The sequence below is a fragment of the Myotis myotis genome, unplaced genomic scaffold, assembly GCF_014108235.1.
Source record: "Myotis myotis isolate mMyoMyo1 unplaced genomic scaffold, mMyoMyo1.p scaffold_m19_p_3, whole genome shotgun sequence".
Classification (NCBI taxonomy): Eukaryota; Metazoa; Chordata; class Mammalia; order Chiroptera; family Vespertilionidae; genus Myotis; species Myotis myotis.
The window spans coordinates 129,182,180-129,208,497 of NW_023416335.1; the positions used below are offsets into that span (position 1 = coordinate 129,182,180).

At 39.2% G+C, this 26,318-nt stretch overlaps 1 protein-coding gene across 7 annotated transcripts in view; it reads left to right on the forward strand.

Annotated features, from left to right (window-relative positions):
* POC1B (POC1 centriolar protein B) overlaps nt 1–26,318 on the forward strand; it is a 140,506-nt gene that overhangs the window by 86,454 nt on the left and 27,734 nt on the right. For 6 of the 7 annotated variants that reach the window (XM_036297174.1, XM_036297177.1, XM_036297163.1 and 3 more), the window contains 2 exons: nt 13,674–13,892; nt 17,974–19,476. In XM_036297174.1, the coding sequence (XP_036153067.1) occupies nt 13,674–13,892; nt 17,974–18,078 (324 nt within the window). In that variant the 3' untranslated portion in view covers nt 18,079–19,476. Of the gene's footprint in view, nt 1–13,673; nt 13,893–17,973; nt 19,477–26,318 lie in introns of those variants that run through there. The other variant, XM_036297164.1, reaches the window with a different exon arrangement.

A 26,318-nucleotide genomic window follows, 5' to 3' on the forward strand; every position in this document is an offset into this window, starting at 1 on the left:
AATGTATAGTTAGTATATACGTATTCATTTACTAGTTAACATTTAGTACAGCTGATTCATTTACTCATTGAACTGCCACCTACCATTAAATAGCTTATTATTTAATGTGAGAAATCAGATACAGAATGGGGAGAGTTTTTAAAAACTTAGAATATAAAGGATAGAAAAATATTTTTAATGCAAAAATGTGTTAATTACTTTGAATGCCTTACACATAGGCATGTTGTCAACTCTCTGAAAGAAGGTAAGCATTGGCTTCTGCCTTCTAGAAAGATGCAATTTAGATTTCAGTGGCATAGATGTAGGACACAGTATGATGATGATAGGTAATTGAATATAAACTGTAGATTAAACTCTTATATTCTCAGAACAACCTCATAATATAGATCAGAATTATCTTCTCCATTTTTAGGTGAGGAAATTCAATTTAGGTCAAGTAATTTGTCCAAGGTCACTTAGTTAACACAGGAAAAGACAGGATTAAACCCAAGTCATTGTGACTTGATGTGCCATTCATATAGCCACCATATTATATGATAACATAAATGTATGATATCACAAATAGCAGAAATGCAACAAAAAATTGATAATTGCCTTAAGAAGTAAAATTGAATTTTTATAGAGATTTAAATGAGTGGTAAATTGCATCTACTTAGGGAAGAAAAGACTTCATTATTCTGCAAATGCAAATTAAAGTCAACTAATATAATGTACACTGTATACTGCATTCACATAGAAAGCTTTCACTCTCCGTTTCATGAATGGTTTAATGAATCATAAATAGACAGAAGGGTGGTTCTCAGCACCCAGCTATGAATATGCATTACTGTTTTAACCACAGTTATCATTAATCAGACTAGAATATTCATATTATTCTAGATGGTGACTAAAACAATGAATATAATATTTGCCCTCTAAAAGATGTTTCCTAAAGCATGCCAGTTTTCTGAATGTAGCTTTGTTAAATGACTGGTTGAATCTTTGCCTTAAAATTGCTTCTTCGTGGCATTAAAACAAATACAATAAGGATGCTAAAGTCGTATTCAAATGAGGAAACCATGATTTACTTTGTGTGTATAATTTAAAATAATTATCTCATGACTTTTAATACACAGCTTATTTCATTTGAACTTGGAATTTGAAGTTTCAAGCAACAGAAAATAGTCTATTAGGAAGACTAAAGAAAGGCATTATTTATCTCAGAGAATAAGCAAGACCAGGAAATAATTTTTCAGAAATGTTAAATATGCTTCTGATTCTGTGATAATTTTATGTTTCACAAAAATAACAAGGATCATTGTTTGAGGATGTAATTTGACTCGATTTGGTTGGCTTTCTGTATATATACATTGTTATGATACTAAAATAGTGGTAGTGTGTTTGCTTTGGAAGTACATATATTAAAATTGAAATGATGCAGAAGATACTAGAGGGGCCTCAATGTGAGGAAAACATGAAATTTGTAAAATAGTTCACATTTTTTTTTTGGAATTTTATATTTGTAGATAAGGAAGCTCAATGTCATCAAGATGATAGTTCTCCTCAAATAAATCAACAAACCCAAGGCAATTCCAATAACTTCACAGTAAGAATTCTAATCACACCTAAAGAGTTCATTTTAAAGCTTATATGAAGGATAAAGGGCCGAAAATAGCCAGGACAATTTTTAAGAAATTTGAAGGTTGTGGATTCGTTAAACACTAAGTGTGATGGTGTTACATTTTCTGTCCATAATTTTGTTAAAATTTGAAATGTCTAACAATTGAATATTGTTGACTTTGTAGGAAAGGGGAGATTTTCTTCTGCTCATAGAACAAGTTAATTCTACCATTTTGGACAATATCTGGTAAAACTATGACTTAACTATTCCATGCTAGGGAAACTCATACCTGTATGCAGGAGACATTTATGAGAATGTTTACTGTAGCATTCAATACTAGTTAACAGTAGAAGGGACACACAAATTGTGGAATAGTCAATGGAATCCTATCTGGCAGTGAAAGTAAATGAACTAGACTTACCTGCATCACTATGGACAAGTCTAAAAATGTTAATTAACAGAAAATACCAAAGGGACCTAATATAATACTAATTACATGTTCTTAAACATGTAAAAGCAATACTACTGTTTAGGGGTGTCTACATGTGTGATAAAAGTAAAGGGACATAGATTGCAATGATAGGTACCGTATTTGAGATGTGGTATGATTTATGAGGGAAAGAATGGGAGATCAATCAGAAAATGGTACACTTTATAACTTAGGATGGAGAGAGGATTGCTTTATTATTCTTTATACCTTCTCATTGAATTTTTTCAGTGAATAAGTATAATTGAAACTTTAAAAATCAGTTGTTATTAGATTTTTTTAAAGTATTGTTGATTCATTCAAAATTGTTAGTGTTGCAGTGAGGTTGCTTTTCTTATTCACTCATAAATTTCACTTGATAGCTCTTGTACATGCAAAGAAGGCGCAGCTTTCTGAGAGGTGCACAGATGGCTTTTTCGAGATTTAACGTGGGTGAAACTAAACCAAATATGGCTTTCAAAGTCTAACTTCCATTTTTTTCATGAGGTAGTACTTACTTGAATATAAAATATTATTTTAAAATATTATTTTATGTGATATCAGCTATTAACTGTGTCAGAATTTAGATTCTCACACACATACACCTTTTTTGGGCAAAGAGTGAAGTATAACTGTTTGTTTCCACCCTAGTCATGTCAGCATGCTGCATAAATTATTCTTGTTGAATTCTATAAGAAAGAGATCATAAGAATGAATCCCTTAGTCTGTACCCCTTTGAGGCGTAACAGTAGGATTCACACAACAATTAATAGCTACTTGTTTTCCTTTTTTAATTTACAGAAAGTTTTGTTATTATTATATTTGACTAGACCAGAGGTGGGGAACCTTTTTTCTGCCAAGAGCCATTTGGATATTTATAACATAATTTGCAGGCCACACAAAATTATCAACTTAAAAATTAGCCTGCTATATTTGGTCAAACATTTAATAAACTCACCCCTAATGTCTTGGCATGGCCAAACCAAATGATTTTGTGGGCCTTATGTGGCCCATAGGCCAGACATTTCCCACCCCTGTTCTAAACTATCAGCAATAATACATACTTGTAGCATTTTTAGTTTAGTATCAATACAAAAGAGAAAGCACTAATTTTATTTCACTGATTACCTACTCTACCACTCATCCCCCAACAATTCTGGTCAGAACTTTATCATTAATCAAGATTTGTCTGATGGAGTACACTATTCTAGATTAGCGTGGGGCATTAGGAGACAGAGCTTCTTTAAGGAATTTATTGTTTATGTTTGCCTAATTATGTCAAAAGTGAAACATAGAAAGCCATTTTTGTACAGATCTTATTTGTCCTTGTCGTGTCCTACCCACTCGTGACTTCAAAATTAATAAGCTTCTGTAGAGATAAGAATAAAGATTAAAGACAAAGACAGACAGATTTGTGACCTCAGCTGTCTTTTCCAAGGGGCGTGAATTAATCATTCAGATATTCCAGTTGATAGCTGCATAGGGATGTGTTTATCAAGTCCTGACAAAAATGAAATTTCTAATGTTGTTTGAAGAAGAAAAATCAAAGCTCTATGTAAAACCTTATCCCCAAAGCCTGAAGGTTTTCTCTTTGAGAAAATGATTCTTTATTTCTCCCAGGAACAAACAGAGGCTTTCTTAGTTCTGCAAATTTAGTTTGGGAGACACAGATTTCACATGACATTCTCTCATTTTATCCTAGAAAACTTTTGAACCAATCAGACTTGATCAGGTGGATATGTCCTTAGAAGGATACACCATGCACTGTGGCAATATACAAAATGGGAGAGATGGGATTCTCTCCTTCAGGATCAGCAGCCTTTTGTTCCTAAAAATTTTAGAAATAGAAAATGAATTCTGTATGGTGGGCCTGTGATAACCCTGTACAGATGACTCTAGCTCTTGTTTCTATTTCCCCCATCTGTCTATCCACTTCTTGGTTAGCACTGGCGTTTGATCTCAAGGAAGGAACCAAAGACAGAGCAACACTCTGAGTCACTTCTGAAAGACAGACATCCTCTCCCTGTCAGGATTCTCAGATGAACTCAGTGACTGTCTGAGTCCTTTGTGCTAATGGTAAACTCAGTGTAAAGCCTCCCACTCTTTGGCCACCACTTCCTCTAGTTCTCCAATTTTGATAATTCCTGAGAGGCTTCTAATTCATTGCGTTTCCTGCCTTTTTACTGCCCACCACCTGTCTGTGTCTCTCCTTTATGTGGCTTACATTCTATATTTCATCAGTACAGCCATGCTCTTGCCTCTTTCTTCCGTTATTGTACTCACCAAAAAAAACTTTAACCTGCTTAAATCTGTGTCTCTGCCTCATCTATGCCTACACCTAAACAACTGATTTTGACTAGGCAGTCATGCTGACTGATCTCACCTTAAATTTATTTACACAAAGCTCCATGGCACTCAGTATTGCCTACCCAACCCGTTTACCTAGCAGTTTTTGCTCACTATCTTGTGACATCAAGACTCTCTCTAGTCTTCCCATCATACACATTTGTAATGTATTTCCCATCATTAAAAAGGAAAATGACATTTGATCCCTCTTCCCTTTCTAGCTCTTCTGTTGCTCTGTTGCTCTGCTGCTCCCTTTTATAGCCAACCTAGAGGCCCGGTGCATGAATTTGTGCACATTGAAAGGAAATTAATTGGAAGAAATATTTTAATACCGCTATTCGCCCTTTCTCTATAATAGAAGTGTCAACCAAATTCACGATCAACAATGACAGATGGAAACACATGCGTGTGATTGGCGCCAGCGAGGGCTTTATATATATAGATAATCTTGCTTAATTAGACGTGCTTTCTGATTTAGCTAAACCTTTTCCAGCCCAGTGAAGCACCCCAACTTCTCTTTCTGGGAATTGTCAGCAACACAGCAGTAAATATCAACACGAAGCAGATTATTATTGTAGATCACACAGGGAGAACAAAGGGTAAAATATGTAACTGCAGCAGTGTTTGACTATATTCTGCATAGTGAGAAAACCTGAAGTCATTTTCAAAGTCCATCATGTCTTATTTCTTTTCATTCGGGTCAAGTTTCTAAATCTCCGTTTTCCAGCTAATGAAAAGAAAATAGGATTCCACTGAGTCTCCCATCTACCTACTCCAGGAGTTCTGTGAGGATCAATTGAGATGAGGCACGGGAAAATGCTTCACAGACATTTGATTAAAGTGTAAAATGTTTGTACCTGGCTATAAAGCAAGTCGTGTTCCTAGGCTAAAGAAACTGCAGGGAGGCTAGTCGCTAGGGAGAGGAAGCCGGGTGTTGATACGTGGTGTCATTACCCAGCACTCACAGCAACCATTTCCTGGCTAGGCTGGGTTGCATTTTGTTCCATGGGGTCTCGGCAGCGTTGGCTGCAATTTGGTGGGGTGTCGCTCTGGGGTGGTGGTGGGGCCTGTATCCCTCTTGGAGGAAGCCGAGTGTTGCTTTGTTGGTGCCAGGTCCATGGTGCCGTTTCTTTGTAAATGGCCAGCAGCTCCTGCATTAAGTGTCTGCCCCCTGGTGGTCAGTGTGCATCATAACAACCGGTCAGAGGGACACTTAGTATATTAGCCTTTTAAATATCGATCCCCCCCAAAGAGTTGCCAATATTCAGTCTTCATTTCTTCAGTTTCCACTTTTCTGAATTAACTTGAATTAAGCTTTTGTCCCCACCAACCTACTCACGTCAAGGTCCCAGTGACTCATCTGAATCAGCCTCTCTGTACTTTGTGGTCCTGGTGATTACTCCCTTCTCCTTGTAACTCTTTTCTCACTTGGCTTTTGGGCCACTACCCCTCCTATCTCACACACCACTAGTCACTATTCCTGCTCCTTCTCTCCCTGTTTCTAAAGTCCTTGCAACTCTTCTCTGTTTGCCTCCTCCATGGTTGACCATAGACCCATGGCTATAAATGTTTATATGCTGAGCACCCCAACTCCAACAGACAGAAACTCCTGTACTTGGGATCTTTCCAAACCTTGTCCTGTGTACTTCTTCATCTGGCTAGTTATTTGTATCTTTTATATAAACTAGTGTATATATCCTAATAACTCTCCACAACCTCACCACAGAAATCTAGAATCCTATATTTCCAAATACATTCATGACTTTGTCCCTTGGAAGTTGAATAGGCATTTCAAATTTAAAATGCCCAAAACTTATTCTCCATCTTCCCATTAAAAAATGCATCATCAATGGAGCTACATCTTAATATAACAACTTACCCAGCTTTATTTTTCTTTATAACCTTTGTCACTACCTGATATTGCATCACATATTTACGTATTTATTTTTCTACTTCATCCACTGGAATGTAACCTTATGTCAACAGGATCTCTTTTGTTTATTCATTCCTTATAGTAGGCAATAAAGATGGCCATGTCCCCATCCCCCAGAATCTCGGAATATGTTTCCTTTTATGGTGAAGGAGACTTTGCAAATGTGATAAAGTTAAGGATCTTGAGCTGGGGAGACAATCTGGATTACCCGGGTGGACCCAAGGGTCCTTATAAGGGAAATACGGAGGCTTGGGAATTAGAGAAGATATGACAATGGAAGCAGGGATTGGAATACATCCATGAGCCGAGGAATGTGGAAAAGGCAAGGAACACATTTCCTCTAGAGCCTCTCAAACAGTGGTTCTCAACCTGTGGGTCGCGACCCCTTTGGGGGTCGAACGACCCTTTCACAGGGGTCGCCTAAGACCATCAGAAAACACATATATAATTACATATTGTTTTGTGATTAATCACTATGCTTTAATTATGTTCAATTTGTAACAATGAAAATACATCCTGCATATCAGATATTTACATTACGATTCATAACAGTAGCAAAATTACAATTATGAAGTAGCAACGAAAATAATCTTATGGTTGGGGGTCACCACAACATGAGGAACTGTATTAAAGGGTCGCAACATTAGGAAGGCTGAGAACCACTGCTCTAGAAGGAACACAGCTCTGCCAGCACCTTCATTTTAGTCCCATAAAACCTGCTTTGGACCTCTGACCTTCCGAACTTGAAGATAGTAAATTTGTGTTGTTTGAAGCCAGTAGACTTGTAATTTGTTATAGCAGTGGTAAGAAATTAATGCACTTCTGTATCTCTGGCACATAGAATTTTCCTGGCATGTAGGTGATGATTCTGTCTTAAATGCCTCTGCAGAGGCACAGTAGGGGAGCAGTGCAAGTGGTTATCACTTAACTACAATGATTCTGTTTGAATGAGTGGTAAATCATCATTATTTTAGTATAGAGATTATTGAAGTTTCTAATCCCTATTTTAAATGTTATTTTTAAAAATAAATGATCCATTCTTTCTTTGAAAAATAATATTTGCTTTTATTTTTCCTAGGCAAAAGATATTTTTTTGTTATCCTAGTCTATTTCAGGCAGGCATTTTATAAGTCTCTCTGTGTGTAGTGATTTAGAAATCTCAGAATGTCAGGAATGGAAAGGACTTTAAAGGGCATTCAGTTGAATTTCCTGATCTAATGTTTGTGTATTTCTCACAATATCCCTGACAAGTGACCATCCCAAGTCTATTTTAGAACCTTCAATGCTGGGAAACTCACTTTAGCTGGAAGGGTCAAGACCACTCTGGATAGACTTTTCTGACTTTTGTCTGTTTTGTTCCCTACTTAAAGAATTAAACCAAGAATAGAAATGTGAGGTTTTAGCCAACACTGACTTATTTAAACCCATTTATTAAAGATATGTCTGATATTTAAGTCACTGATTATCTTTACATGTGAAATGCCTACTTTTGCCTTCACATTTGTCAGGAAGCCCTGATGCTTTTCGATCAGAAATCATCAAATATGATTTTAGGGGATAAAAACTAAGCACTGATTTGTAGTTAAGTGATAACCACTTGCATTGCTCCCCCTTTGTGCCTCTGTGGAGGCAATTAAGACAGAAATTTTTAGTAGAGAATGATAGTGATTTCACCTTGGGTTTATACTTCTCTCCAAATACTGTCAGTTATTTCTATTTTGTGAATGGCTCAGCTGATGTAGGACGTCCATTGAACAGTTCAATAAATGTTGAGCCCTGTCTGTGTCTCATGCACTATGTTATGAGAAAAAAAGATGATAAACGTTTGGCTCATGCTCTGTAAGATAAGAGAGTATGCCTTGCTACTATAGTTTAGTAGGGAATATAGACATGTAGACACAAATATAACAAGGAGTTATAAATGCTCTTCTGATGGCATGAACAAAGACTTCTGGGAGTCAAGGGCAACAGTGATTAGTTCTGCCATGCCAGCCCTGACAGTGGGAGGGTTGGAGGGTAGAAGAAGGAGCAGAAAAGAGAGGAAGAAAGGACATAAATATAACATGTGAGTGCGCATGTAATTGAGCCCCACAGTATCTTGAATGGACCATTGTTAATCATATAAATACTAGTAGTTTACATGTGGAGACCCTGATTACAGTGTTGAATGGTTAATTTCCTAATAAAAATTTGCTTTCAAATGCCACAATTTTCACTTTCTACTGATGCATTAAAAGAATTCATTCTCTATTATAAGTGACATATGAAAAATTATTCATTAAAATTAACCATAGCATTTAAACAACCTGTTGAGAGTCATTTGTTCACAGAAGGTCACAGGTTTTATATGTAGCTCTCAGGATTATCGGAGCTGTTTGCATCAGTCAGCTCTGTATTTTTTTACACTATTTCGTATGTTCAGATGGAAAGGGAAGCTTTTTAGCCTGCAGAGATAAGGATTTCTCAGCCACTTAGACTCATTCCTGCATTTGGTGAGGGTGCGTTTCCCAACTTTGAGGTGGCAGCCATGGCTTACGCAAGAAGAGCTGACTTGCTCTCCACTGTAAGTTGAACACCTGCCATCAGAGGCCTTTGTTGCATAAATTAATGAATGAATTTTTTTAATATATTTTATTGATTTTTTACAGAGAGGAAGGGAGAGAGATAGAGAGTTAGAAACCTCGATGAGAGAGAAACATCGATCAGCTGCCTTCTGCACATCTCCTACTGGGGATGTGCCCACAACCCAGGTACATGCCCTTAACCGAAATCAAACCTGGGACCTTTCAGTCTGCAGGCTGACGCTCTATCCACTGAGCCAAACCTGTTTCGGCTTGAATGAATTCTTGGTACTCCACTGTACTTCAAGTGTCAACAGTAAAAGTAAGAGATGAAGGAACACAGTGTGATTTGGCTGCTTGTGTTTCTTGTTCATGCAGCAGTTCAGTCGGTATGCCAGGCACCGGGGATCTCAGCCTTGTTCTGTCTTCCTTCTCTCACCACAGCAGAGAATGCGCCAGTGCAGGCTTCACATCCTGTTCAATCTAACCCTGGCAAATTCTTCGTATGATGGCATACTCAGTAAGCATTCACCCAAACAATGAGTATTAGCAACTTTGAAATTGGGAGCAGCAGGTACTGAAGCCTCATTTGCCGGATCCCGAATAATAGCCCAAAATTTTAAACATATTTTTTCCTTCCTCAGTTGTTTTGTGTTGTTGTTGTTTTTATGAATGAGCGCATTGAAACTTCCCAAGGTTCTACATCTCACTCCTTCCCTGTATAGACAGGATGTAAAGGCTGGGTTGGTTGGTGAGAAAGAATCTCCTAATATCTAGATTCCAAAACCTTTGAGAGACAGAAAGACAGATATGTCATTTGGCTAATGTGGGGTGGAGATCTATCCCCTTTTCTTCTCTCTGCCTATACTCTTTCCCCTTTTTTCAACTCCATATGTCATAAGATATTAATGTATTTGTTGTTGGTCACAGCAAATAAACCACTATTACGGTGTATTGAAGTTTAGACTGTGATCTTAAATCTTCTTTTTGCCCTTCCTTCACTAACTGCCCTGACTGCAAACCACAGAGTTTAATAGCTGATTGTTAATTAGATTGGGGGTTTTCCTAGGAACAGCTGCAGGTGCTACTACAACACGACTATATTTGCAGCCATGTGTGCACATACTTAGGTATGTTGTGATTGTGTAAAGAAAGACTGTCTTGGTTATAGTTTGGTTTTCGTATGTGAGAGTGGTAGTAAAATCTGCATGTTAGTGGCTAACATATTATATAATTTTCAAGTTCCTGCTAAGTCCAGAGGATCAGTGTTGAGAAGAGTAGGTGTAGCTCAGTCTAGTGAAGGAGACAGTAAGACAAGGAACAAATATATAAACACAAACTCTGATCAGCTCTGGCAGAAGCATTAGGATGCCTTGGTAGAGAAGGGAAAGGCTTCAGGAGGGGGTCAGGGACTGCTGTTCTGGAGTTGTGACAATCATGCTGAAATGGAGCGAACAAAAAGATGCAGTCGTGCTAGGAAGGCAGAGAAGGCCAGTGCAGGCAGAGAAGAATTGTTTGTTTTGGGGGATGGTTGTGCATGGCCATCCCGGCATTGTTCACAGGCAGTGAAGTGGCTGCTGGGATCAAGAATGCAGACAGTGATAGTGAGGCAGGGCTTCTTGGCGAATCCTTTGTATATTCTGCGCTCTATTTAAACCTGCTGCTGTTTCAGTCTTTGCCACTAGCCAGTAGCTGGGCAGGTAAGTAGGTGCTGTATGTTATTTCCTGGTTCCTTTAGCTCAGAGAATGAATAGGTAGAGGTCATGGGTGCTTCTGGGTATGTCTGATGAGAAGCATCTAAAATCCTTTAGGGTAACTTGTGTTTTCATGATCCTGTGCTTGATGAGATTCTGCTTCTGGACATTTTAAGGACAATGTTAGCTTTTCTTTCTCATGTGGAGCTGAGTAATTGCAAGTGATAGTAATGGGATTGTTTTGGGGTGTGGGTTTTAATGAGTGCTTCATCCTCTAAAAAGGCATTCTCTCACAGATATTTTAGGTTCACCCTCTAACATTTCAGGCATATCACAGATGTGGAAAATTTGGGAGTACAAAGCATAACTTCTAAGAGACCAGGATGAATTTTAGAGGTAAATATAGCCTGCTAGACAATAAAACAAAAATATAAGTTAATAAATCTCTGAGGAAGAAAAGATATCAAAAGACTGAAGGCACCAGAAGCTAAACTTCGGGGGAGCAGGGTCTAGGGTTGTGCTGCCCACTGTTAGGTCCTCGCCACTCAGAACAGTACCTGGCACGGAGCCGGCTCCAGAAATGTCCATTGAGTGAACAGACTAGAAGACCCTGATTAGATGAACGTGGCTAAGTAGACGTACTAAAATGCATTTTATACATATTTTAAAATTAAGCTTGAATTCTGAATGTGGATTTTGACTTTGTTTTTATTGTTGTCAACAAATGGTGAATTAATAAGATTATGAGAGAGAGAAACTTGAAAGTTTTTACTTTCATAAAAAATGATTAGAATGATCATGGGGAACAGTGGTGTGATCCCAAAGTTACAGTACCCAGAGTCCTAGCATCTATCTCTGTTTTCTCATTTATGAAGTGGGAATAATAGTAGAACCTTCCTAATAGGATTATTGTGAGGATTAAACCAGTTAAGATGTGTAAAGCAATTGAAATAGTTCATGTGCGCATATATGGTAAGCTCTATAGCAGTGGTTCTCAACCTTCCTAATACCACGACCCTTTAATACAGTTCCTCATGTTGTGGTGACCCCCAACCATAAAATTATTTTCGTTGCTACTTCATAACTGTAATTTTGCTACTGTTATGAATCGTCATGTAAATATCTGCTATGCAGGATGTATTTTCATTGTTTCAAGTTGAACATAATTAAAGCATAGTGATTAATCACAAAAACAATATGTAATTATATATGTGTTTTCTGATGGTCTTAGGCGACCCCTGTGAAAGGGTCATTCGACCCCCAAAGGGGTCGAGACCCACAGGTTGAGAACCGCTGCTCTATGTACTCTAAAGAAGAAAATTTTACTTCTGTGTTTTCTTTTAATACTTTTATAGTCTTTTCCTTATGTATAAGTCTATGATCCATTGTATTATATGGATAAATGAATTAATTTTGTGAATGAGTTAACTTTGTATATGATGTGAGGTAAGGGCCCAAATCCATTCTTTTCCCAGCATCATTTGTTGAAAAGACAACGTTTGTCCCATTAAATTGTAAGGCACCTTTGTCAAAAATCAAATGACCTTCAATGGAAGGTTTTATTTTTAGACTCTGAATTGTAATCCATTGATCTGTGTGTCTGTTTTTATGCCAGTGCCACACTGTCTTGAGTACTGTAGTTTTGTAGTAAGTTTTGAAATTAGGAAGTATGAGTTCTCTAACTTTGTTATTTGGTTCTATGGTGGCTATTCTGGGAACCTTGCATTGCCATATAAATTTTAAGATCAGTTTGCCAATTTCTTTTAGAAAGGCAGCTGGGATTCTGATAAGGATTGGATTGAATCTGTCTATATTAATTTGGGGAGTATTGCCATTTTAACAATACTAAGTCTTGTGGTCTATGAACATGGAATATGGGATGTCTTTCCATTTCTTTAGATCTTAGTTTCTTTCAATGATGGTTTATAATTTTCAGTGTACAAGTCTTGTACTTTTTTTATTAAATTTATTTCTAAGTACTTTTTTATGCTATTGTAAGTGGAATTGTTTTCTTAATTGTATTTGCAGATTGCTCACTGACATATTTTGAGGGTTTTTTTCTGCATCTTTATTTTATTGTGGTAAAATATACATAACATAAAACTTACCATTTTAACCATTTCTAAGTGTAACTCACTGGCATTAAATATTAACAATGCTATGTAACCATTCCCAGTATCTATTTTAAGAACGTTTTCATCATTCCAAACAGAAACTCTGTACCCATTAAACAATAGGTACATAACTCCACATTTCCCTCCTCCCAGCTCATAGTAACCTCTACTCTACTTTCTGTCTCTCAATTTGCTTATTCTAGGTACCACATGTATGTAGAATTATACAGTATTTTCTTTTGTCCTGGCTTATTTCACTTAGAATAATGTTCTTAAGGTTCATCCATGTTGTAGCATATATCAGAATTCCATTTATGTTTATGGCTAAGTAGTAGTCTATTGTTTATACATTTATCTGATGATGGATATTGGGTTGTCTCCATCTTTGGCTATTTTGAATAATGATACTATTCACATTAGTATACAAATATCTGTTCAAGTTCCTGCTTTCAATTATTTTAGATATAAACCTAGAAGTGTAATTGATCATATGGTAATTCTAAGCTTAACTTTTCGAGGAACAGTGAAACTGTTTTTACAGGAACTGCAGTATTTTATATTCACACCAGCAATACATGAGGGTTCCAGTTTCTCTACATCCTCACCAATACTTGCTATTTTCCACTTTTTAAAAATAATAATCACCTTAATGAATGTGATATTTGATTAAGGATTAGAGTGCATCTTACAATCTTTTAATGATGGAATAGCTAATCTCTCAGACAAATACATGCAAAATGCAGTCCATTGAAAAAAAAATCAAGGAAAATTGTGAATTTTCTGTGTTTATTTTTAGCTTTATTTCCTTGTTATAATTGTAATTTCCATACTTTGTCATAGTTGAAGATAAACAATTAAAGGAAAGCTGGGCTTTTAGGAGAATATTGAAAACTTTTACGTATATATCATTTTAAAGTTTGGGCAATGTAACAGTTTCTCTTCTTTCTATGATGTCAAAGACAACGGACACTGTTGTTAGAACTCTACCAGACAAGGATGAAGAGCTGTGCAAGTATTTCTTGAATCCTTCTTTAATGTCATCAGAATATCCACGAACAACCTTGAAAAAGAAATCAGAAGACATAAGCGACCTCCCTTCTGAGAGTCAAAGAAGCATACCACTCGCTGTGACTGAAGCTTTAGAGCATATTATGGAACAGCTCAATGTTTTGACACAGGTGAATTGCTTTGCTTTGTACTGGAGGGCAAGAGATGAGGAACATCCTGGTTACAGCAAGCTGTAGAATTAGCAGAGTAGGGGAAAATTCTTTTTTCTTAGAAAGGCAAGCTCAAGGTGGCAGTCAGTATAACAAGGAATGCTCTGCTGAGCTGCTCTAGCAAGATCTTGTGGAGATAAAGTCAGAGCATATCTCTCTCTCTCTCTCTCTCTCTCTCTCTCTCTCTCTCTCTCTCTCTCTCTCTCTCTCTCTCTCTCTTCTCTCCCTTTCTTCTCTCTCTCCCGTATCTTGCATCCAGGGGCCAGAAGGGAGCAGTAGAGACTATGAAGAATAGAGGTGGCAGCATTTTGATCTGGGCAGTAGAAGTTTTGATATGTTCAGATTAGGACATTTTCAGTGGCATATTTAGGGCCATAAGACAAATGTATTGGGATTAATTATTTCTGGTTAGAAAGAACTATTGGCAGTGTTTACAGTTCTTCACTCTGAGGATATTCTTGCTATCCCCTATTTCCAGAGCTGCTTGCATTGATGCTGAGTTCTTCTGCAGGTGATGGGGTTTGCATTCCCATTTTAGAATCTTACCAGTTTACCTTTGCGAAGAAGGAACACCATGGATGTTAATATACCAAAGGTCTTCCAACTCTTGGTCAGGAGATATAGACGTCATTTAAGGGGAGTGTTGTGTGGAAACCACCAAAGGTTTCTCTTCCAGCTTTGCTGATTCAGTGTTTCCTTTGAAGAAGTTTTCTGTAGTTCCTCTTTGATACATAGACTAAGAATACCAGTATTTGTCAGAGCGGACTTGTCACAGTTATAAGAAAGGAGGCTTTAATGTGATCTAGAGATGTCAATTACTTTTCCAGAATAGATATTTTAAGTTGTAATAGGTCTTACATAGAAATAATCTAATTCTGTTCTCAGCCCTGTCTGTACATTATAATCACCTGGGTAGTTCATAAGCATTCAGATGTCCTATTCTCATCTCCAGAGAATTCATTTACATTGGGCTAGGATAAGGTCTTTCAATCACCCCATATGATTTTGAATGATAGCCAGGGTTTAGAGCCACTAACTACAGAGTAAAAACATTCAGCTCCATGCAAAGTCCGTCCGGCTGGTGCTTGTTCCCACATTGCCACGACTGCCTGAGCTACCCTATTGCGTGCAGGGTGGAGTCCTTAGCATCTCTCCCGCGTGAATCCTTTCATTCTCCACGCTTTCAGCTTCACAATCCATTTCTACTTCCTTTGGCCTGATTCACAGATAAATGATTCACTTTCAGCTTTATTGAATGTCTGAATGATTTTTTTATCTTCAGTTTTGAAGAGCTGGATGGCTTTTACGTATGAAAGTGGTTAAAAGCAGGCACAGCACACTTGCAAAACACGAACAGTGAATCTGTGGGCCAGTACCAAGTAACACAAACATGTTCTTACTCACTTTATTTACAGATGACTGGACTTCTAACTCAGCTGCAGTGTTACTAACTATCTTTACTGAACTATAATTAGAAATAAATTAAAATGAAATTATGTTTAGATGGTAGATAAATGGAGTCTATTGTTAAAGGTGTTGATAATATTTTTAACAGCTTTAGCATGTGGAAATGTGAAAATGTATGTAAAGTATCTGATAAAATGCTTGACTCAGTAGGCACTCAAGAAATAGCAGAATATATTACCAGCATCACTGTTATTTTTAACTAGTCATGATCTGTAGTATCAAGTATGAAAGCAAAAGTTATAAATAATGACAGTTTTAAAAATTGGTTACCTTCAAAGGATAATAGGGCACTAATTCATTATCTTGAAACTTGCTGCTGAAATAACCAAGCATTTACCCAGCCTTTCCCCTATTAACTCTACCACTGCATAACCAAATAGTAGATGAGGGAAATGCCTCTTATTTATAAATTATCCTAACTAATATATTTTTATCTTTTTTTAAAAATATATTTTATTGATTTTACAGAGAGGAAGGGAGAGAGATAGAGAGTTAGAAACATCAATGAGAGAGAAACATCTATCAGTTGCCTCCTGCACACCTCCTACTGGGGATGTGCCCACAACCAAGGTACATGCCCTTGACCAGAATCGAACCTGGGACCTTTCAGTCCGCAGGCCGATGCTCTATCCACTGAGCCAAACCGGTTAGGGCAACTAATATATTTTTAAAGATGGAATTAGAATATCATCATTTACAACTCCCAAGAATTAAAGAGCTCTCAGCATTGAGTAGTTACTAACATTATGAAAAGACAAACAACCAAATCTTAGTAATGTGCCTTCTAATGAAAGAACAGACCACCACTTATAGTCTTACCAAGGGATCTAGCCCAAGTCTTATCAGCCTTTCTAAAGTCCAGACTGGTGGGAACTCTGCCTTCACATGGCCTGAGCCTGACAGAAAACAACTTGTAAAGAAAAGGAGGGGAAGGGATAGCAGCCTATCCTATATAATAAAAGGCTAATATGCAAATTGTCCCCTCGACCAGGAGTTAGACCAGTTCAACCAGGGGCGGGGCCAGCTGGCCAACCACCCTCGGCCCCTCCCCCCAGCCAGCCCCGCCCCCAACCCCCCTTCCTGAGGTCAAGGGCAGGGCCCTGATTGGTCCCTCCACCCTGATTGGGGTGGGCTGGCCGGACCCCACCTGTGCACGAATTCATACACCAGGCCTCTAGTTGATTAATAAATGATGAAATGCATATCAACTCTTGAAAATAGGTAGGACAAAATTAAAGTGTCTAGGGATATACACCCAAAAAATAAAATGATAAAGAAATAAAAGAAAGTAATACTGTAATGGTCAGGATAGTAACTGTTAAGAGGGTAGGCAGGAGTGGTGATTCTGACAGACACCTGGAAAGGCACCTGGGTGGTTGGCAGAGTTCTAGTGCTGGACCTGGGTGCTGATTAGAAGAATGTTTTTCTCATGAGAATTCATTGTAACACGTGCTTTATGCGGCTTCCTGAATCTGTTTTATCCTGTATAATAAAAGGCCAATATGCAAATTGACCAAACGGCCGAACGACTGGTCGCTATGAGGTGCACTGACCACCAGGGGGCAGATGCTGAATGCAGGAGCTGCCCCCTGGTGGTCACTGTGCTCCCACGGGGGAGCGCCGCTCAGCCAGAAGCCCTGAGCCGGGCTCACGGCTGGCGCAGCAGTGGTGGCAGGAGCCTCTCCGTCCTCTGCGGCAGCACTAAGGATGTCCAACTGATGGCTTAGGCCCGCTCCCCACTCCTCATGGGGAGTGGGCCTAAGCCATCAGTCAGACATCCCCCAAGGGCTCCCAGACTGCGAGAGTGCACAGGCCGGGCTGAGGGGACCCCCCCTCCCACCCCCAAGTGCACAAATTTCGTGCACTGGGCCTCTAGTTTTATAATAAAAGTTGTTTTAAAAGATGTAAAAGACTGAAGATGAAGTCAATATCACAAAAAATTAGATTTCCCAAATTTAAGAGTAGTCATTGTGTGTGTGTGTGTGTGTGTGTAGTCATATACTTATTTATTAGCTGAAGGGGTTAGACTAGCTAAGATTCATCATTTCCTGTATGCCCGGCACTAGCTGAGGCATTTTTGATGCATCTTTTCATTCAGTCTTCCTAACAACCCTTTGAAGTGCTATTATCATCTTTGGGGCATGAGAACTAGAGGCAATCATTATGGTTTTTTCAAAGTAAACTAGGTAGTCAGCTGTCTAAGGTGGTATAGATATGATCTATCATTGACTGTGATAGAATGACCAATGATGGCATTAAAAGTAGCACCTGGGCTAGGCATGTGACATTGTACCCCCACCCCACTCCCCATACCACTTAGATCTCCACATGTGGCCTCTTTCCTGGCATCGATGCTTTTCTGTTTTTCCTCAAATGCATCAGTTTTTGTTTTTTTCTTCAAACTACTTGACAGTGCTTTGCCCTGGAGTAGAGCCAGAGGCAGAGCAAGTTCTGGGGCCCATTTTTGAGCCAACTTCCTGGCAAAAGGGTAGGCATTCTAGTTCTAAAAGAATCTCCTCTGCAGAGATTATCATCATTGTCCTCATCATCGTTGATTACTTTGCTCTTTTTGCAGACTGTTTCAATCCTGGAGCAGCGATTGACTTTGACAGAGGACAAACTGAAAGACTGCCTTGCAAATCAGCAGAGGCTTTGCCACGCCATGCGCCACAAAATGTAACAGAAAAGTGTGAGCAGAGGCACGCTGAGTGAGCGCCTGCGCACAGGAAGGCAGTGCAGGGTCTCCATGGGACACAGCCATGCGCTAGTCATCGTGGCGTTTCTTACAAGAGTGAGCAACAGAAGAAAGGGCGTAATAGATGACGAATTAGATTCACAAATCAACGTCAAGGACTGTTTCAGATCATTACCGTTTATGATTGCAGTAATAAAGTGATACGCATTCAAGTGGCTCTGTATTTTCCCCATATTATTCTAAATGTCAGTTTTCATTTGTCGTCTAAACCCCACCAGAAAAGTAACCAGATCTTTGGGTTGCATTGTTAAGTCATTTCAGATTAACCATGTTCATGCAATTCCTTAAAGCAATTAATGTATTTTTTTAGTGAGCACTTTTAGGGTGAAATAACTCACCTCTAAAATAGCATCCTATATGTTCAAAGAAAACATTTATCCTTTCTTACCAATACCTTGAAAAGATGACTGTATAAATATTTCCAAAATACAGAATTTCCACAGCAAGAGTACACTTATTTTAATTAGCAACAGTACAGGTATGACATAGGTCAGTGGGCTTTTATTTAATGTATGCTTTATATTGTTTATCTTTGACCAACCTGAAAGAAAATGAAGTTAAAAATATGTGGTGAAGCACACAGCTTTCTTTCATAGCTGAATGCAGTGAATGATTTGAGTTGTATTTTAACTTGTAATCCCAGTTTACAAAGATTATGTTACTGTGATTTCATTCAGCTCAAAAGCCAGAATGATGCAGCAGCAATACTTACAGATATACACCATGTATGTTCACATGCTTCAGAAATGTTGCTTAGTATGATTTTGGCAGCTGAATAATAGGTACTTTAAAAAATACGTTCACATCATCACAGTTAAATGATTTGTGATTTGAAACTAAATGAAAATGAGCCAGGTGTGCTAAAAGATCTTGGATACAAGTTAAGAATTTTGTTTTAGCTTAAGCAAAATAAGAGATTAAATTGGAAAAAAAAGCAACATGAATTTTAGCTTGCTTTTCTGTTAACCTATATCAAGGACAAAGAAGGTGTGAGAAGATGGTCTGTAGGCAACATGGGGAAAATGCTATGTATGTGTTGGAAAACAAGAAAAAGTGAAGTCCTATTTATGTAGGAGTCTGTCTATATGTAGAAATTTTTCTCAAATCAACTTCAGTTGTATCAGTGAGGTGGTTTTTTATTATCTCATGTTTTAAGTGCCTTTTTATATCATATATAAACTTCTAGACATTTTCAAGAGTCTATAGACTAAGTGGCAAGTATTTTTATAAGCTCATTGAGAAGACTAAGAAATGAAATGTCATACTGGCTTTGTTCACTCTTTTTTATGCTTCAAACAATAAAGACATTTTACCCATAAAAAATGTTGTTCCTTTCTTTTTTGTTTTAATGATTGAAACCTAGAAATACTAAACTTGTTGTTATCTGGCTGATTCCATTTTAATGTGCATAACAGCCTCCTGGAAAACCTGTCAGAACGGTTTCCTGGGCCGCATTCCCAGAGTTAATGATTCAGTAGGTCGCTGGGGCCAGTAACGTGCATCTCTAAGAAGCTCACGGGTGAGGCAGATGTTTGTTGGCCTGAAGCCCACACTTTAGAAACCATTGATCTAGCTATAGCCACTGTTTACAGCATGCTGCTGCCACACAGTTCACAGTCATCACAGGCCTTTATGAGTAAAATGCCTTGAAACTTTTTCAAGAGAGTCATTTAATTCCCACCCCCCCCCACCCCATTTTTTAAGCTTTTGCAGATTCTCCTTGCTGTTTACCGGATTCCAGCCTCTCATCTTTTCTGACTTGTATATTCAGCTGCCTGATGAACATCTCCACTTAGATTAGTAGGCATCTCTAAATATGTCCAAAACTAAACTCTACTGCCCACAGTCCCGCCTCCTCCACCAGCCAGTTCCTCTCTAGTCGTCCCATCTCAATAAGTGGCAACCCCCCTTCCTGGTGCTCAGGCTGAAGACCTGGAAGTGAGTCATCCTCGACCCTTCTCTCACCCCACGCTCCACTCCTTCAGCCTATCTTGTCAGAACAGATGAAAACCCACCCACATCTCACCACCTACATCACCCACCATCACCTCTTACCTGAACGACTGAAGTTACCTTCCAGCTGGTCTCCCTCCTGTCACCTTGCACAGCTGGCCAGAGTGGTTCTTGAAAACCCGAGTTAAAACCGTGGCTCTGTGCCCCCAAGCCCTTCAGGTGTTCCCATCATAATAGCCCAGAACGTTGTAGTGATGTGCTCCCTTTCCAGCTCCTCTTGGACCTGCACCCCTCCCCCTGAGTCACCCTCACTCCCTCACTGACCTCTGGCCATAGTGGCCTCTTTGCTTCCATTTGAAGAAGCAAATAAGCTCCCATCTGAGGGCATTTGTGCTTGCTATTTCCTCTGCCCGAACGCTCTGTTCTCGGGTATCCCTCACAACACTCCAGCCTGCTCACCGTGGCCGCTCACAGACTGCCTTTCCAGCAGGCTCTCCCAATGGCCCTGTGTGAAACAATAACCCTCCGTCCGCTCCCTGCGGATCAGGTACAACAGATTGCAATAGAACACAGTTCTGCCTCTCCCACTGCGATGTGACCTCAAACAGCTGTCACCTAACTGTCATCGTTAGATTCCCCACCTCACACCTTGCATCACCCATAGGAAAAGCTAAACAAATTGTTGCATAAGTGAGGATTTTCACTTATTCAAGGGGCTTTAAAACATTGCTCTCTACTTCACTTAGAGCCAAAAGCAGTAAAAACTAGACTGAGTGGACTAGAGGAGGTGACATGTCTACGTTAGATGCTTTAGATCTAAATTTAGATGTAAATTTTAGATGCTTGGTGTTGGGGGCTGAATGGGCATGGTTCTGGCCTGCTATTTGTTTTATAGATCTTGAGTGCAAATTCCAGCTTTGCTTTTCTGTAGTAGTGTGATTTTCAGGGAAGATACAAAGCAGAAATTAGGTGAAAACAATAATGTGAATTGTGTCTGTGAAATGATTAGCACAAGTTCAGTAAGAGTTAAGTACTCAATAAATGTAGCTATTATTACTATTAATCATTTTTGTTTACTGGACTGCATTTCTAAATAATATGATTTCAACTATAACTATGGAAAAGATACAAAGACTAATATTAAGTGGTGTGGACAAAAAACGGGGTGATTCTGTGCAAGGTGACCTCATAGAATGATCTGTTGATACATTACTAACTGCACAGGTTTTGGTGGATAGTCATAGGCATATAACTTCTTTATTAAAAAGCTTGTCTTTGCCCAGCCAGTGTTGCTCAGTGGTTGAGCGTCAACCCAGGAACCAAAGTGGTCGCCAGTTCGATTCCTGGTCAGGGCACATGCCCAGGTTGTGGCCTCAATCCCCAGTAAGAGGGCATGCAGGAGGCAGCCAATCAATGATTCTCTCTCATCATTGCTCTCTCCCTCTCCCTTCCTCTCTCTCTAAAAATCAATAAAAAATATATTAAAGTGCACTTTCTTTTAACCTTATTTTTAAAAAAAGAAAACACCTCATCTTTGCCTTAAGCAAGCCCTGTCCATTGTTTCTGTGCATCTAGGTTAAAACACCTTTGAAATGGCCCCTTTCAGACCTTCCTTCTTATAGTCCAATCCTGGTCTTGCTTTCCCCCACCCTCATGCAATCTGCCTTACATTCCCTCTTTAATTTCAAATTTTGCATGAAGGAAACTGCAAAACTTCTTCTCCAGAGCATTTGAGATCTTGCTCTCTTGCATGTCATCAGCTTTGACTCAAACTCATAAAAATGCTCTACAAGTTTGGAAATTCTTACACTGACAGTGGTAACAAATGAAAGCATGGTACTTAATCCAAAGTTAGTATTTTATTTTTAAAAGTTCAACAACAATAATAAATCTATTAGGAGATTAGGCTTTCATACACAGAAAACTGAAAGGTTCAGGCCAAATGCTGGCCATTGAATGACTCCAGCGGAACTCAACCTGAGAATAAATTTGCTATAATTATATATGTAAAAGGCTAATATGCTAAGTGTCTGACCGTCCAACTGGTCGCTATGATGCACACTGACCACCAAGGGGCAGATGCTCAACGCAGGAGCTGCCAAGTTGCAGTGACTTGGCAGCAGCAGTTCTCGGGTGACGCACCCCAGAAGCAGAAAGGAGGGAGCCCTATTCCTTGCAGGGTCACTCGATTCCACCTTTGGCCGTGGGTTAAGTTGCTGGGGCACTGTCAGCCCTGAATCTGGTTTACTGCACACTTAACGTTTGCATTCCACACCCTGTACCACAGCAACTTTGCAGAGTGCCCTCTAGCACTCCGGGCCCCTTTGGGGGATGTTGGAGAGCCAGTTTCGGCCTGATCCCCTCAGGCCAAGGGACCTCACCTGCTGGAGGGACCCCGCTCACTCCGCAGACGCCAGGGAGGGACCATGGGAGGTTGGCTCCAGGGCGTGTCTGGCCCATCTTGCCCAATCCTTCTAATTAATTTCCTTTCAATGTGCATGAATCCATGCACTGGGTCACTAGTCCTAAATAAAGATAAGGCAAAAACAGGAAGTAGGAGAACCGGCTTACGACCCCTACCATCCTGGCCCTTTGGCCACTTGGAGAACAGGTATTATTATTATTATTACTGCCTTTTCTCTAAAGACAAGGCAGTCCAGATCCTCACTTAACTCTTCATTCATATTTAGAGCAAACTTGGGAGTTTATTATTCCCAAGATAAATTCTATATATCTAAAAGAATTGGGAGCTAAACCATCTATCCCTGGGTAGCTGAGGAAAAAAAATTACTCTAATATTCAGAAGTATTGACAAATAATCATGCTCAATTCAATCGCAAATTTAATTATTAAAACAGATGGATCTATCTTAGTATTCACATGGAATTATACCATCAATACACTATATGCTTCATTTACCCTTATGGCTTACTCAATGTTTTGCCTTAGCAAGTCACGAGATTTCAACGTCATGCACCAGAGGATTTATGAATGTACACTGAGTCTAGGAACACAGTGTGATTGCCAGGTTGTCCTCTATAAGCCCTAACTGTGACTCAGCCAGGTACACAATGGTAGCCTGGGTTTAGGAAAATAGGTCGATGTTTTGCCAAGAGGCAGAGGTTAATGGAGGTGAGGAGAGTGTGCACAGCTCCTTTTTTCTTTGTGGAATACTACAGCCATTGCATTTTCTTTTGGGTTAAATCTGAAACTTGTTCCTATTAAAAAATAAAGACTCTGATTTAAGATTTTGTTCATATTAAAGTAGATTTCACAACAAAAGCAGTAGGAGAAATAACTTGATCAGCTAAAACTTCTAAAGGTATAAAGCAAAAAGTACATGAATAGAAAAAAATGTCAGAAATGCAACACATAATTGGGAATATCAACAGTTTATAAGTAGAATTTAGTTAATCCATGTGATATAAAATTACACAAAATTAATAAGAGATTTAAAATGTATAAAGAACAACATGGTGCCCTGGCCAGGGGGCTCAGTTGGTTGGAGCATCACCCCATACACCAAAAGTTTGCAGGTTTGATTCCCAGTCAGGGAATACATACCGAGGTTATAGGTTCGATCCTGATCGGGACACATATGGGAGGCAACCGATCAATGTTTCTTTTCTCTCTCTCTCTCTCTCTCTCTCTCTCTCTCTCTCTCTCTCTCTCTCTCTCTCTCGTTAAAAAACAAACAAACATATCCTTGTGTGAGGATTGAAAAAAAAACACACACCTACGTGGTAATATGAGTAAATATGCTTTTTTTTTGCCCAAGTATATTATGAACAAAAATTTTCCATGTTCTGGACCACACAATATAAGTAAGTCATAAGTCTATCCTCCATATATCCAGAAAATGAAATGCTCAATAATATAGAAAATATGGGAAAGAAAACTTAATATCCACTAAATAATATTTGGGCCAGAGACAAACCCCCAAAAGGTTGTGATTTTTAAATACAAATAGAAATGCAATGTGTCAAATTAAACGGAATACAGCTAAAACAGTGAAAGTATGGCCAAGCATCTTCCTAAAAGTGTAAAGTGTAGTCATAATAAGCAAAAGCAAAATATAACAAAGTTAAAATAAGAAATATGAAAAACAGTATCCCTTTGAAACTTTTAAAGTTAAAATTGAACCAAGAAACTTGTTTTACTTCAAGAGTAATTAATAAAAACATCGTTAACTTAGAATTCAGCCATTCGGGTGAGCACTGAACGTTTTAAAAGTAAATCTCAACCGCAAATCAGAATGTAAACATTTCAGAAACAAATCTAGTAGAAATGCGACTTATGTTCCTGTTTATTTCAAGATTTTTTTAGTAGTTCTGGAGTAGTACCTATTAAGTAGTACTTTGACCTCGCCCTGTGTGGACAGGAGATGCAGATGTCAGGTGAGCACTGGCGTAGCTGCTTTGACACAAACCCTTTCCCTCTGCTGCCATGCCCTCATCCTTCTGCGGACTCCCGGTGCAGAACAAACGTCTGTCCTAGTCCGCGAACAGGGAACGCTTCACTCTCATCTCAGTCTTTGTACAGCTCTGTCATTAAGAACATGTATCATCGGCATTGTTCTTGGCCCCTGTTCATTCCAGTGACTCCAAACCATGGCTTGGCAGGATGAGGATGGCTCCTGTCAAAATTTAAAATAGATATTTCAAAATGATGCAGTGTTGACAAAATAAGACTTGTAAAATTATTTGAAAAATACAAAGAAATAGGAAAAAAAAAAGCATGTATAACTTTCTCATCCCTTTTGGATCACTGCTCTGCCTACTCAAGAAACCACCCTGTTTGCCCAGGTGCCCCTGGGGCTAGGAGGAAGGGCAGTGAGGATGGAGCTCCCTGCTGGACAGGCCCTGGGCGCATCCCAGACAGAAGGGAGCATCTTGCTGGGCCGACTTCAGGACACTTGTGTATCCCATAATTCTAATGAAACACTATCGCTACCTTAGGCTGTTTCCCCTGCTTAATCCCCAAAGGAAATCCCTTTGCTTTTCAGAGATAAAAGTTAGTAGAACAAAGAGAAAGTCAGGGGAAGCGCAGGGCCTTTTGCTATAGAATTTCACTGAAGCCGGTCCAAGCCCGCAGGACGGAACCCGAGGGCTATACTGTTTATTCCTACACCTGGATTGAATATCAAGGTCTGTGAGGAGATGAATCATTTAGAAACCTGATGTTCTTGTAGGGACTGCTGCTTTTTCAGAACTCTTAATGACAGCTGTGTCAAAGGCAAAAATCACATAAAGAGTTCAAAGTTTTTAAATCCTCTTTCTGCACCACTTTCAGCGAGCGAGAGTCAGAATTGCCAAGACCAAAGGCCACGGTGCTGGGCGATTTGATCACTCTTGAGAAAGAGAGAGCAAGGACGTAACATTCAAGGCAGAAGGCAATAAACTGCTCAAGGTGAACACCTTGTTCTTGCTCAAGGGAACACCTGTCTAAGGCTTTCATCATTTTCACCTTAAACTGAGTGATGAAGGCAAAAGACGCAGGACTTGATTTTGAAGCAGATGGGATCATGAAAAATACACATAAAAGGGGCTGTGTCTTCAGAGGTCCAGACTTAATTGTTTCCAACACAGTACATGCTTATTTAAGCTCAGCTCAGACCTGGGACATTTGGAACTATAGACAGGAAGTAATTATACTGTCAATGTAAAAACCCAGAGTTGATAAAATTCTGGACTGTATTCATCATTAATATAAGCATTTGATGTTTCAACTGTAATAACCCAATTGCTATAGAGCCAAAATGTCTTATGAGCAACTCTTCTTTAAAATGTTATTAATTTTTAAAATCTTTATTGATGAGAGTATTACAGATGTTTCCCTTTTTCCCCCCATTGCTCCTCTTCACCCAGTTCCCACCCGCCCCAGGCCTTTATTACCCTACTAGAGGCCTGGTACACGGATTCCTGCACCAGTGGGATCCCTCAGCCTGGCCTGCACCCTCTCGAAATCCGGGACCCTTCAGGGGATGTCAGAGAGCTAGTTTCAGCCCAATCCCTGCAGACCAGGCTGAGGGACCCCACCGGTGAGGAATCCATGCACCAGGCCTCAGTATGCATATTAAGATCTTTGGTTAATCTCTTTCCACCCTCCCCCTTCCCGCTTCCCTCTGAGATTCATCAGTCTATTATTCCATGTTTCCATGCTTTCGGTTTCTGCTCCTGCATTGAACGTCTGCCCCCTGGTGGTCAGTGTGT